This window comes from Coturnix japonica, unplaced genomic scaffold (assembly GCF_054131305.1).
Source record: "Coturnix japonica strain WE unplaced genomic scaffold, WE-NBRP24 Scf046, whole genome shotgun sequence".
Lineage (NCBI taxonomy): Eukaryota > Metazoa > Chordata > Aves > Galliformes > Phasianidae > Coturnix > Coturnix japonica.
Genome location: NW_028188949.1, coordinates 1,004,073 through 1,018,750, shown reverse-complemented (window position 1 = coordinate 1,018,750; position 14,678 = coordinate 1,004,073). Strand labels below are relative to the sequence as shown.

The 14,678-nt window shown below is 43.5% G+C and overlaps 1 protein-coding gene and 1 long non-coding RNA gene across 2 annotated transcripts; both read left to right on the top strand.

The window, feature by feature from the left end:
- LOC146752336 (uncharacterized) lies at positions 1–5,182 on the top strand. The gene is made up of 3 exons (XR_014940669.1): positions 1–218; positions 2,563–2,831; positions 4,883–5,182. It is a non-coding gene; the product is annotated as an uncharacterized LOC146752336 (long non-coding RNA).
- A 7,597-nt stretch (positions 5,183–12,779) lies between these two features.
- Positions 12,780–14,628, top strand: LOC146752335 (obscurin-like). Its single transcript, XM_085531937.1, has 4 exons — positions 12,780–13,075; positions 13,771–14,037; positions 14,248–14,255; positions 14,623–14,628. Exons 1-4 carry the CDS (start codon positions 12,874–12,876, stop codon positions 14,626–14,628), a joined length of 483 nt encoding a protein of 160 aa, XP_085388063.1. The 5' UTR covers positions 12,780–12,873.
- Positions 14,629–14,678: the final 50 nt, after the last annotated feature.

The window sequence follows — 14,678 nt, the reverse complement described above, 5'->3', positions numbered from 1 at the left end:
GTGCTGCAGTGAGATTTACCAATAAGAGCAAAGATGTAGAAAAGATCTCCGCTCGGCTGCGTGAGGAAGCCAAACTGCAGGCTGAGCTTTCAGACACAGGCGCTACTGTGGAGTGGATGAAGGATGGGAAGGAGCTCAAGGCCAGTGAAAAATATGAACTGCACATTGTGGGGAAGAAACACACCCTGAAAATTCACAACGTCTCAATGGATGGTGCTGTAAGTTGTCAGTGCATCTGTGAGGGGGATAAAATGCATGAGTTTGCATGATGAGGCTCTTCATCATCTTCTGCTGGCTTGTCACCCTTGTTGATCCATGGAGAAACAAGAAAGGCCTAGAGTAGTGTATGCACTTTGGCATTGGAGAGCTTACTTAATTGCTTCTTCTCAAAGAACAAACTCCAGAGAGGCAAGGAGACATCTCCAAAGAGAATTGAATAATGGGACTGAATTTATGGAGAGCAGGACTTCCTGCCAAGACTTGTCAGCTAGTCTTAATTTTGCTTTTCTTCTCTCTGTCATGTTAGCATAATATTTCATACTGGCAGGTCTGCCCAAAGAATTAAATGAATTAGCTGATGGACGTTTCCATGTGCTTTGCACTGTAATGTGACTATCAAATGAGTAATCAATGCTGTTATTTTAAAATCTGTGTTGGCAAGCTGTAAGACAAACAGCTGCTGTTGGTAGCTTGGTTACTGCAGAATCAGCTTTCGTGTATCTCATAGATAGGGAAGAGACCCTTAAGGGTCAGCTAGTTGGACTCCCCCCGCAATGAACAGGGGCACCGCAGCTCTATCAGGTGCTCTGAGCCCTGTCCATCCTGACTTTGAACATCCTCAGGCTCACAAATCTTATACCTATGCCACACACTCGCAGTATTTCACCATTCAGCATCGCCACTTGTATCTTCTCTTGTTGTAAATCAGAGCTAGCTGGTAAATCATCTGCTGTGCGGGTCAGCTGTGTCTCTCCCATGGGCATCACGTGGCTGCTGGGAGGCTCTGAAGAGCTGCAGCCAGAGGTGTGTCACCCGCTGGGCCTCGTGCCCAAAGGAGCCCACAGGAAAGTGTTGTTGCAGTTTGTCATGCACTGCACTGCCATGAGACTTGACGTGCCAGACATCCTCTGACACGTGAGCTCCTGCATCCAGGCAGGACATCTGAGACGTCTCCTTCAGCCTGACGTGGCTGCAGTTTCACACTGGTTTTACTAACGAAGGAGAAGGCACGTGGATGAAACTCTTTTCCTGCTCTTCCTTCCAGACCTTTCAACCTGTGATCCATGCTGGTGGAAAAACAGAGATCTCAGCAACATCCTTCCTTTTCAGGGAGGTTGGGAAGAGGAGATGGTGTTATCCCATAAAGGGAGGTGGGGAACTTGCACAGGCTGCCCAGGGAGGTGGTGGGATCCCTGGAGGTGTTGAGGAACTGTGGAGATGTGGCCCTGATGGATGTTATCAGGGGGCATGGTGGGGTGGGTTGGGGTTGGAATCAAAGGAGGACCCCCATGTATTTCAGCAGGAAGCACTACTGGTAATAAGACCTTTGGAGCAAATCCTGGTAGGGCCACGCTCAGCTGGTCCAGTCCGGAGGCTGTTTCTCCTTACTGCAGTATCTGCAGTGAAAACCAGCACCTGCTTTTGTGTGTCTGGGCTCACATCCAGCAGTGGTGAGGGGACTACAATGATAAGAGACAGTTCCTGAAAAAATGAATTAAATTTGACTGTATGATAGGACGGAGTTAAATGTATTTACAGGATCTCAGGCATCCCAGTGTCCATCAGCTGGCTCTCGAGCTCCTAAAAGACAGGCGTTCTGTAGAACGTTGTTGAATTTGTATTATCCATGCGTGTTCTTGGAACTGCAGAACAAATGCATGCATAATCCAGACTTTGATTTTAGCAGCTCTGACTGTGCTGTCTCAGCAGACCCAACTCAGTTGTGTGCGCTGTTTTGAAATGATATGTTAACAAGAAGTTGGAAAACAAACTCCATTACCTGGAGTAAAATAGGACCGTGGCCTTAGGCTTAAACCTTTGGCTAAGACAGTGGTGAGATTTTGAATCTTTGCAGTCAATTATTCCACTGTGTGTTAATAGGGGCCAGTTTCATCATCTAACTTTTGCACTCCAATTAATTTCCATAAAGGAATTCTGTTTTTCTTTTCAGTCCTAAGTGATATCTCCATCTTTTAGGCTCGATTTGTTTGCCAGGGGGTTACAATGCAGTAATAGAACACCCTCCATTGATTTCCTTCTAGTTTGCTTGTTCCAGTTCTTTCCTCAGTTTTCCTATTTTAGACATTTTCTTGAAGCCTTGGGCTTCTTCCTTTGGCTCTGTCCCCTGTACTGTGTATGTCCTTCAACTTGTGGAGATAAGGTAATCTGGTACGTGGTTTATAAAAGCTGCCAATTTGCCGGCTTCTGAATTAGAGTCTAGCAATTAGAACTAGGAATAAACGTGTATCTTTGGTCTTATGATAAATGAATGCCTCATGGTCAGCAATGTCCCTGCAGTTCTTTACCATCATACATATTTTGTGTGTCCATATTTTGTTTCAGCACTGGCAGACTTCATAAACAAAGAGACAACTGGAGGAGTTATCAGGGCAGTTGCTGGAAAACACGCTGAATTTGTTTCTGAGACCTCTGAAGCCAATGTCATGGTGAAGTGGTACAAAAATGGCAAAGAAATCACGACCAGTAAGAAATTCACAATGGAAGATAAAGGGAAACTGCATAAGCTTGTGGCTTCAGCTGTAACGAAAGAAGACGAGGGAACATCTGCAAAATTGGAGATGACACTCTGATTTTTGATTGGAAAGTCTCAGGTAAGTTTGTGAGGCAAACATGGGATCACAATCCATGTAAAGCACTTCAGACTTAATTCATTTTATTTGTCCAGCCCTGTGGGTTTCCAGTATTTAGGACAAAGATTGCATATCTCTATTGAAGCAATTCTGACCTTACTGTTGTCCCTATGCAAATCCACAGGATGAGCAAATAATGTAACTGTGTTGTGATGAATTCAGGACAGCCTTAGCTCCAACTGACGCTGGAGTCATGACTTGAGCCCTCACATCTGGGCTTCATTCATCTAGTTCATGTATTGCCTCAGCACTTACATCATCTTTAAACCTCTGACTGAAATGGTCCTAAGTTATTAGCATGGGAATCCTGTCTCCTCTTCTGACAAATTAAACTCCACATTTGGAGAGTTGAGTGTCTCCTGCTGTACCCGAAGGATGTTGTGATCTCTGAGGTGTCTCCCTGAGGTGCTGTAAGCACAGCCATTAGCTCATAGTACAAGTAAAGCACTGTCAGGTCAAGCCTGGAGGAGTAATGCTTGTCACTGACCTGTTCCTGTTCAGGGTGGAGCTGGAGGGTAAAATAACACAAGAAATTGTCATTGATATTCAATATCTGTGAAATTCAGCTGGCTGCATTCACAGAACCTGGCGTTAAGATCTGTTTTCTGGTTTCTATCTTGAGCCTATTTTCCATAACCCAGTCCTCATTTATGAACTGAAGCTCTACTGAAAGCCTTTCGCTGTGTATGCTCATGCTGCAGTACAGCGCTTGTGACCTTTAACAGCACATTCACATTCCTCTGATCACAGGATCCTTAAGGTTGATTAAGACCCTCTAGTCCGACTGCTCACCCATCACCACCATGATGCTCACCATCAGCTAGCTAAAAACTCAGCAGAGATGATAGATCAAGCACAACATTGGATTTGGGGTGGCTAGAGAATCCTAAGATTTTGAAGGATTGCTTGCAGGTGGTGTTGGCTCAGGTATTCACCCTGCATCCCACCTCCCGTTCTGTTTGGTTGAGAATCATGCATTCTGCAATTTCACTTTGTAATTCAAAGACCCTGGCTTTATCTGTTGACAAACTGATCTAAAACAAGCCAAGAAGACTCCATTGGAACTGGTTGATGCAGAACAAAGGCATCCCAAAAGGACAAGTTGCACTGTTTGATGAACATTATTGGATGAGAGTTAAGCTAAGATTTAAAAAGTTCTGGGGCTGTCTCTGAGCATCAAATACAGAGGAAGCCTGCATGATTCCCTGAGAATGGATACCTCCTACTTTGGTGTAGGGTTAAGGGAACACTGGCAGTAACTCCTATCACAAAATGTCACATGGCTCAGACAAAAAAGCCATCAAGAGGGCTTAATTAGGAGCACCAAATGGTCACAAAATGGTCTTAGGGCAGAGAAGTAATCTATCTATGTGATATTGGTTGGTGCTATTAGTTCTTAACAGCTTGACTCTAGAAGGACTGTTGTTCTTTGGTCACCTAGTTTTAAAAGAATAGATGTCTCCTGTCTATTACAATTTTTAACGCATTATTTGTTCATTGATGCCATAAATGTGTGTGGCATAGTAATTGTCCTTGGTATATTCAGTGACTGAAAGCGACAGTTGTTGCTCTAAGAAATGCAGTACTAAGCTAGGTCTGCCTGTAGCTGACAGCCATCAGCTTGCTCCTCAGGCAGGTTCTGTCTGGATGGAATGAAGGGCATGAAATACTGATGTGCTCATCAAACGCTGCTTGTTAGCTTAGAGACAAGGTGTTGAATTGGTTTGTTCATGTATTGCAAGCAGGTTACTTATCTGCCTTCATTTTAGCTTCAGAAGAACGTGTGCAGAATACAGAATTGATTAAAAGAAATAAGAACTGTCTGCATAGAACTTACTCTTTCCTTACACAGGAGAATCAAACAGACGTTTGTATGTGAGTACCTCCAGAGGTGAAACTCGATCCCCCAGATGTAATGAGCATAGACATTACAATCAGTTCTAACTGTATCTTAATGCTGTGCTGAATAAGCCTGAGTCAGGATGTAAACCACTTTCTCTTTTTTTCTTCAGATGAAGCCATTAATTCTGTCAGCAAGTCCAAAACGACTCCAGAAATATCAGTCAGTCCTTCTGAAGACCTGGAGCTGGTGTGTGAGGTGTCAGCTGCAAGCGGAGTTGTCGTATGGAAGAAAGATCAAACAGAGGTGAAGCAGGTCCAGAGGACAACCATCATCTCCCAGGGGACGCACCACAATCTCATGGTCAAAAATGTGACCCTGAAAGACCAAGGGAGCTACAGCTGTGAAACAAAAGATGACAAAGCAACATTCCAAGTGAAAGTCAGAGGTGAGAAAATGCTTGGAATCCCAGAGAGAAAGGAACTCTTCATTTGGTGTGTCTTGCATTTGGAGGATCAACTGACAGCCTCTCTGGTGCAAAACACTTTGGCTATAGGACTTTCTTTGTCATCTAGTGTCATAGCAACACTTTTCTACATGTGCTTTTCCATCCAGGAATCTATTACTGCAACAAACCATAGGCAAGGAGGGTAACTTGTGCAGCTCTTGTAGTCAGCTGGTGTCTGCAGGGTTACAGTGCAAGAGCACACGAGGCATGCAAGGAGTGAGAAAAGGGGAGGTGTATGAAGAGATCTGGTTACAAAATTTGAATGACACAATGAGGTGGAAAATGCAAATAATCAGACTCATAAATGGCCTGGGTTGCAAAGGCCCACAGTGCTCATCCAGTTCCAAACCCCTCCTATGTGCAGGGTTGCCAACCAGCAGCCCAGGCTGCCCAGAACCACATCCAGCCTGGCCTTGAATGCCTGCAGGGATGGAGCATCCACAGTCTCCTTGGGCAACCTGTTCTAGAGGGCTGTTCCCTTCTGATTTACTGGAAATGTAGAGAGACATCAGAAGAAACAAAGATAAGGGAGGAGGTTCAGCAGTGCATGCAGGTGTTCTAAATCTCATGTCCAAATCTGCTATCAGACTGCGAAATATTTAGCTTTGTGATATGATGTGATATGATATATGATATGATATGATATGATATGATATGATATGATATGATATGATATGATATGATATGATATGATATGTCTATCATTTCCCAAGGCAAAATAGAGGGGAAAGTATTTTCCTGTCTTAATGAGGCATCACGATGCTCCCTGTGAAGGGCAAGTATAGTGAAAATGGGGAACTGGAGTTAGCTCTGCAGCAGACTACAGCAAAACGGTGTGACTGTTGTGATGTCCCTGCAGAGAAAGAAGACGTGTTTACAAACAAGGACAAGGTACAAAAGGAGGTGAAGGCTGTACTGACTCAAAATGCCACGCTGAGCTGCGAGGTTGCCCAGGAGAAGACTCACCAAGATTCATGTCACAGGTGAGAGAAATTGTTTGGACTGTATTGAACCCCCCAACAATGAATGAGGGGAAAGTTAAGTGGTTTGACACATTCAGCCCCAGCATTCAGTGATGTAGACCGTGCTTAAATTCTGTTTAATTCATGCACTGTTTTGTTTGCCTTCTGAAGCTATTACTGCAGAGGACTTGGGTAGCCTCAGCTTAAGATGGGCTGGAAATAACTGGGGAATTTCCCTGGGGATCTCAAGTAGATGCAATGATAGCAAAATGAGAAGTCAGTAATTACAGGGGAAATTAAAGAATATTAAAGATATCTTCAGGGAACAAGCACACCCCTGCAAATGCTTCTTCCTAAATAGTCTCAGAGACAGCATTTGGTCACAATGCTAGAAGGCAGCATTGGTGGTTTCTATTAAATTAAAGAAACCTGCAACTAAAAAGGTTTTCCAGTATTTTCTTTTGTTTTCTTCTCTATAGCAGGTACAAAAGAAATGCTTAAAAACAGAAAGGCTTCAAGCTGGTGCTTTTCTTTCCAAAATGGAGGAAGACAGGCGTTCTATTTATTAGGAGAGTCTGATAAGAAAGTGGAAAAAGGCTTTTTACCAGGGTCTGTAGCAACATAACAAAGGGCAATGGTTTCAAAAGTGAAGAGGGTAGACTCAGTTTGGACATGAGAAAAGTTCTTTATGATGAGGGTGGTGATACACTGGAACAGATTGTCCAGTGAAGGTTGTGGGTGACTCATCATTGGGAGTGTCCAAGGCCAGGCTGGATGGGGACCCTGGGCAGCCTCATTTAGTGAATGATGTCCCTGACCACGGCAAGAGGTTGGACTGGATGATCTTTAAAGCTTCCTTCTATACCCAAACCATTCTATGATTCCATATGGGAAACCATTTTATTACTGCCTCTGAAAACTCAGGAGATATTAGAACTGTTTTCAGAAATAAGTAGGTGAGAAAAATACATTTCCTCACTATGACTTAATCACAAACAGAATTTAACCTTGACCCTCACCTGGCTTTTGCTGGCAAAGCAACTTACAGCTGTCAGCTTGTTTGGACAATGTAATGCCTGTCCCCGTGTATGAAACAGACTTTTCAATGACTGCGTATGCTGGTGTGCTGCTGGACAGTGGGGAAAGGGGTGTTTTTTAATTTTTGAAGATTTTGGAACATGATACTGGTGGAAATGAAAACAAGTTTAGGGCTATCTAAGCTGTTTTGGTCTGGCAGGGAGGACGTTCTTCACTAGCAATTGATATAGTTCAGATGTTGGCATTCAGTTCATAGCACTGTCAGGAAATGTGAGTGGGAAAGCTGTCCTCAACGGTACAGTCCAAAGACTAATTTGGGCATTTGGGGAATGCTGTGTAGAAAAGATTCATGTCTTAAATGTGCCCATTTGCCTTCAATTCCAGAAGCAGAAGATGTTTTTATCAACAAGGAGAAGGTGCAGAAGGAGATGAAGGCTGCACCAACAGAAAATGCCACGCTGAGCTGCGAGGTGGCCCAGGAGAAGACGGAGGTGAAGTGGTACAAGGAGGGGAAACTGATCACCTGGAGCAAGATGTTCAAGGTGGAGTCAGAGGGCAAACAGCGTCGGCTGGTGGTGAGCCAGGTGGAGAAGAAAGATGCAGGGGCGTACAGCTGCGAGGCTGCTGGCCAGAAACTCACCTTCAAGATTCATGTCACAGGTAAGACAGGTGTTGTCTGAAATACAGCAGAGAACAGTAAAGTAAAATCTAGTTTCTATTATACAGTGCTCCAGGTGCAGTAGTCTGTACTGAGGTTTTTTCCCTATACTTGATTGCCTGCGTTTGTAGCAAGTATTTGGTTTTAGTATGACACAAAGACCTGTTTCAGTCTGTCTGTAGAACAATAATTAGTAATATATGTACAGTGGAAGCAGTGTTCAAGTAATTATTCTAATCTCTCCTGTGCCTGAGATCCCAAACTGTAATTCTTGTTCACCGAAACATTTGACTAAGATAAGTATGTACAGTGAGGCTGGAGTGCATGTTCTACGTGCAGCCTTTCATGGCAGGAGAAGCAGGAACTTCTCCTAGTAGTACATTGCCTTTTTACTATGCCTTTATGTTGGAGGCTGCATCTGGATAGGTGAGTCTGCTACTCACAGTAAGAGACCTGGTAGAGCTGACTATTCCCAGAGCTCAAAGTAAGATAGATATCTGCAAATCACACACAAAGAACAAAGGACTGCGTTGGTGAGCATATTTCCTTTGTGCCTTTGACAGTCACAGTTGTGGCAATGGTAGAGGCCATGAGGAGTCTGTTCAGGAAGCCAGGAGTACTGTTCTGGGTCATGAAAAGGCAGCCAGTGGTTTGACTATCACATGTTTATGTGTTTTGATGTTTCACAGTGGGTCTTAAGTAAAAGGAACTCAGGTTTTGGTTGCCTGCAGGACAGATGTTCTTTTGGGTTCAATATGTTTGCATAGTGACATGCAACCATGGGACTGGTGTTCAAGGACCCTCTTGGTTCCTTCAGTTCCTAGGTTCTTTCTTGCCTAGATTTGACACTTTGTTTCAACAGAAGAGCTGATATTCTCTAGTGAAGGCTATTAGTTTGGGCACAAGTGGTAACCTAAACCTGTTCCAACCTGTACATACAAACCTACAAGATGGTCTCATTTCAGTCCTTCTGTTTTTCCTTTTTTCCCTTAGAGCCAAAACCTGTGTTTATAAACCAGGAGCAGGTGCAGAAAGAGGTGAGTGCTGCCCTGGCAGCAAGTGCCTCCCTCAGCTGTGAAGTAGCACAGGATCCAACCGGAGTAAAATGGTTCAAGGATGGAAGACTGCTTGCCTCCTCCAGAAAGTTCAGACTGGAATCTGTGGGCAAAACACGGCGTCTGGTTGTGGAGCAGCTGGAGAAGAAAGATGCTGGAGAATACATCTGCGAGGCTGCTGGCCAGAAGATGACCTTCGAGCTGGAAACAACTGGTGAGCATTCAGAAATTCTCAGCCAGGATTTTGTAGCCTTGTTGTGAACTGGGTTTTAGGGTGAAATCTCAGTTTTCTTTGCACCTGACAGTGTGACAATTTGCTCTGGCCCTTTGTGTACCTCCCCGGTGCTCAGCTGTTCCTTCCCTTACTTGGGGATAACATCATTTATTCAAGGTGATGTCCAAACAGGCTTGTTAACAGTCCTCCGCAGTGCTTTAAGCTGTCATAGGTCAGCCAGAATTTATGCATGTTCTATAGCCATTCCTACATGTTGAAAACACTGCACTGTGCTTAAGCTTCAGCATATGTTCCAGTAAGTACAGTTCCATTAATTCTACGGAATTGGGTGAATTAGGCATAGATCTGAAGGCTGCCTTTGCCCAGTGCAGAGATGGAAGGACTAATGTAGATTTGACTTGATATTTTCCCTTCTAGGATGGGAAGGAGCTCCGTCAAAGTAAAAAAGTGGACATTACTTCCCAGGGAAATAAGAGAAGTCTCATTATTCACAGGCGGTGAACTCTCATTTTCTCTCTCAGTCTGCAACCAGGTTGGGTTGCTGTTTCAGTACTGGCTGTTTTATGCAGGAACTCTGCTCCTGAGGTTAATCCAAGTTGTATCCAGGCCCTTCAGAAGGAAAGGGAAATAGCAGCACAGAAATATGGTCTGATTCTGACATAAAGAAGTGCAGACCTGGAGAGTTAAAAGGGATTGTGTGATGTTCAAGGGACTTTGAAGCAAAGATGTCCCCTAGGTAAGATTTGTGGCTGACATTCCCCATACACTGTGGGCACACAAGCTAAGGAGAGACTAGTGATGAGCATGCAGAGAAGCCAATGATTCAGACAGGTTTGTAGTGACACGACATTGTAGAGTTCTGTCTAGTTCTCCTTGGCATAGTTTGGAAAATAAAGATGAGGTAATTGGTGGTAACCAATATGGCTTCCTCAAATTCAAGCCATGCCTGACAAACTTGGTGGCCTTTCATGATGGAGTAACAGCATCAGTGGATAATGGGAGAGCAACTGACATCATCTACATGGACTTGTGCAGAGCATTTGATCCCGTCCTGCATGACATCCTGGTCACCAAACTGGAGAAAAATGGTTTTGATGGATGGACCAGTTGCAGGATAGGGAACTGTCTGGATGGTCACACTCAGAGAGCAGCAGTCAATAGCTCAGTGTCCAGGTGGAGGGTGGTGTTGGGACCAGTGTTATTTAACATTTTTGTAGGCAACATGGAGAGTGGAATCAAATGAACCCTCAGCAAGTCTACAGATGACACCAGGCTGAGCGGTGCTGTTGATGTGCTAGAGGGAAGGGATGCTACTCAGAGGGACCTGGACAGGCTGGAGAGGTGGGCCCTTGGCAGCCTCATGAACTTGAGTGTGGCCAAGTACAAGGCCCTGCACCTGGGTCAGGGCAATCCCAAGCACAGGCACAGGCTTAGAGGAGAATGATTTGAGAGAAGCCTTGGCCCTGAGGAGAAGAGATGGTTGGGAGGGAGGTGTCCCTGCCTATAGCAGGGGGATTGGAACTAAATGACCTTAAAGATTCATACAGTTCTATTGTTTTTCTACCCTTAATTTTGCTTGAAAGGTTTTAGAATAAATGAGATTCTGGTTTCCATGAAAACTGTTTGCAGGGAGCTCCATTGTAGCTAGTAAGTCTATCTTTAAGTTCAAGGGCAATAATGCATTGACTGTGTTGAAGAGAGAAATGACTCAGGAATGGATGATGGTTTAGAATAAAACATAATCCTACTTATTTTCTATGCAAATATGTGTAAGGAAAAGATGCTGCACTCAGTTCTGGAAATATCCTGACAAATATATCTCTACTGTTTCACAGCTGGAGATATCAAGATTGTTAAAGCACTGGAAGATGTGGAAGTGAATGAATATGGGAGTGCATCTTTTGTCTGAGATTTCACATGATGAGGTTCAGAGCCAGTGGTACAAAGATGACAACAAGCTGAAGGGTGATGACAACATCAGAATGCGGCAAGATGGTAGGGTGTAAGCGGGGGATCTTTCTCCTGAGTGGGGGGTGGGTTGGAGATCAAGCATATAAGACATCTGAAATGAAGTGAAGAAGGTTCAGAAGGGAGTTCCCCTTTTGTTTTGGGACTGAGGTTAGGGTGGAACAAGTGACATGGTGGGATGCTTAGTGTGGGAAGTGTGATGCTATCCCACCATCCCACACTGCTGGGAGCAGGTAGGAAATGAGTGCAGTTATTTCCAAAGTGGGGGTGAACAGGGCAGTCAGTTCACCTCTCCAAAGAGGTTTTGTCTGACAGTGAGTGTGATCCTTCTGTATCAGGTACTTTGAAGGTGACGACAGCCACATTTGGTCAGTCCTTGTAGAAGCCATGTTTAGATTACACTTTGGTGGGGATGTGGACGTGGGGGAATGGGTGGTTTCATTGACATGAGAGAACAGGCAGTGATGCTGTGAAACCAGATGGATGATGCTCAGCCTGGCCACGTGCCTCAGAGCTCTTTGCTCAAGGAAGCCAAGTGTAGTTGTGGGGTTGCTCTCAAGAGCCCAGTTTGGTAGGGATGAGCTGGTGGTTGGACTAGATGACCTTAGTGGTCTTTTCCAGCCTTAGTGACTCTGTGGTTCTCTGCTTCAGGAAAGAGCTACTCGCTGACTTACACACGTGTCCAAGTCAAGGATGCAGCAGAAATAAAATCTGTAGCAGAAAAGGCAGAATCTCGTGAATCTTGTGCCCATCTTACAGTTAAAGGTAATTATGCTTCTGATGACGATTTTGATTAAATTATCTTATATTATAAACCAGCTAACATCCTTTGATTTAATGTCAAGGAAGTTAAACACCACCAGGACCTTTCACAGAAATAAAAACACCTACCTACCTACCTTTCTGCCCACAAAATATCCAGCTTCTCTTTTGGAATTTACTTTTGCTAAGTAAAACAGATTATTTTCTTAGGAGGTTGATTTTCTACGTTTAGACTTCAGATTTGTGTTTGAACGTTGAGGGATAAAAAACATAGCTTGACTTTTTCTTCATTTTCTCTTGCTGTTTGAAAAGAGCACAGGGTTTTGGTTTTTTTTTTAATATATACAATGTTAGGGTATATATATATGATGTTAAGTGTGATAAAGAAAAGGGAGACATTTGAGTTAGCACACTACTCAAGAGTTCAGTCCCCAGCTTTGCCACTGTTACAATTATAAGGGCAAGATCTTCCTGGAAAATGAATTTCTCCTAAGTAGAGTCATTACATTTGAGCTACAGAGACCTTTACTAGGTGAAAACTTGTTGTTCAGAGCTAAGTTGCTGTATTTAACCAAAGTAATTATCAATGTCCGTGTTTCATTGAACCTCTTTTCCATTTCGTAATGCGAGGAGTTTGATATTGGGATGGGAAGGTCATGGTTTGATTTGGATGTTGGACTGGGAATCAGAAGATCTGGGCTCTTTTCAGGTTGTCAGTCTTATTGTCTGACTTCTTAACAACATTCTTTTCTTTCTATTATTTTTTAATGATGTTTCAAGGCATTCTGAGCTGATAGGTGTAGTGTTCATGTGCAGTAATGCTGGTGTGAGTAAGTGGGGTGATAATGTAAGGGTTTTTTACATTCCTTCTAAATCTCTGCTTTCTCTTGTTCCATCCTTCTTAAAGAGCAATCCATTAATCTAGTAAAGGAGCTGTGTGATGACTATGTGACTGAGCCTGAAGAAGCCAAATTTGAATGCGAGATATCCATTCCTTCTGTGAAACCTCCCAAGTGGTATTCCTACGTGGGGAAGTCTTACAGGCTGGCAGAAACTTGATTATGCAGCAAGAAGGCACCATCCACCAGCTTGCCATAGCGAAAACCACCACTGATATGACAAGCATGATTCAGTTCTCAATTGGCAAATCAAAATCCACAACCAATCTGCTCATCAGAGGTAACGTATCCAGGCTTGGTTTACATCATGAAGATGAAGAATTAATTAACGTACAGTCTTCCTACACTGGGGTCTTTGAAATATTTTGTGTGTGTCTGGAGGGTCTGCTCCATTTTCAGTTCAAAGTCGTTGGACACTAAATGAGACAGCTGCATCTCAGTAAAAGATCTGTTTGAATAGCTGTGATGTGCTTACTATTCAGATCTACAGAGCTGAGGTTTTGTCCTTGGCTATACCAAAGAAGTCAAATCAGGTGAAATTAATTGTATTTCTGAAGTAGACAAGTTTAAGTTTGGTAGCACCTAAATTTGATGTAGTTTGTCATTGATTTCATCTGAAAGAAACTTGCAGGCTTTTTATCTGCTGTTGTCCCCAGCATAAGAGTCTCCATTCACATCCTGAAGTATTTGTTATATTTTCAACTCACTCTTATTTGAATAAAAGCCTCTACAATTGGGAGCAATTAAATAAGCACAGAACAAGAGCTGGACCTTGCATTTGGTAGATAATATACAGTATTACTTTATAGAAATGTAGTCAATGGCATTCCCTATAGACAATCGTTTGTTTTATCTTTAGAGTCGTTCAAAGAACCATTGTGAACTTGACATTAATTGGAATGGAATACATGCAAGAGACTTTCCTCTTCTTCCAATTGTCCTCATCCTTTCTTCTCTTCCACCCCTGCTTTGCAGATTACCATATAGAAATCACCAGGAAGTTGGAGGACAAGACAGCTTTGGAACATCATTCTGTCATCCTGTCCTGTGATTTCAGGCCTTCTCCAAAGGTTGTGAAATGGTTCAAGGGCCACACACTCATCAAGCCCTCTGAGAAGTACAAGATCAAGAGGGATAAGCATTCAGCAGAGCTCAAGATTCTGAAGCTGAAGCCCGATGATGCTGGTGTGTACAAGTGCAAGGCAGGAATTGCAGAGACTGAGGCCACGCTGACAGCTGAAGGTATGAGCAGGGAGGGTGACCTCTTCCATGTCCTATTTCACCTCAGATTTCTCTTCTTGAGGTTGATTTCTGCCGTTCTCTCCTGCTAACTTTAGAAATGTATAATCTTCACTGAGAAGATTACACAAAGATCATCTAGTCCAACCATTCTACCACATCCCAGTATGATTTATAGTAACAGTGGTAACAGTTCACCTTGTTTCCCCACAGCCTGCAATGTAGAATTAACCAAGCACCTGCAGGATGTGGAAATTGAAGAAGAGAGCTCTGCTGTCTTCTCCTGCGAGCTGTCCCATGATGACGAGGACATGGAATGGTTCCTGAATGGCAACCTCCTTTACACCAGCAATTACAATGACATCAAGAATGTTGGCAATTGCTGCACACTGACAATGAAGCAGGTTAAGCCTGAGGATGCTCCTCTAAGTATAAGCTGAAGGGATGGCCTTCACACCATCTAGCTGTACAACAAATTCCTATCTAGAACATGTGCATCTGAGAGCATCATCCGAGGCTCCCAGTGTGATGAGTGGAGAGAAGAAAGAGGCAGTTTTCAGACATGGTTCATCATCCTTAATTGAATAGATTTAAGAGAGAATAAATGCTGCCTGGAATTCTATTGTCTGTACTTTGCAGATTAC

Excerpts from the sequence above, each read along its gene's own strand:
- LOC146752335 (XM_085531937.1), top strand. The coding sequence starts at position 12,874 with ATGCGAGATATCCATTCCTTCTGTGAAACCTCCCAAGTGGTATTCCTA. Across the intron at positions 13,076-13,770 it reads AACCAATCTGCTCATCAGAG|ATTACCATATAGAAATCACC; the intron begins GTAACGTATCCA and ends CCTGCTTTGCAG.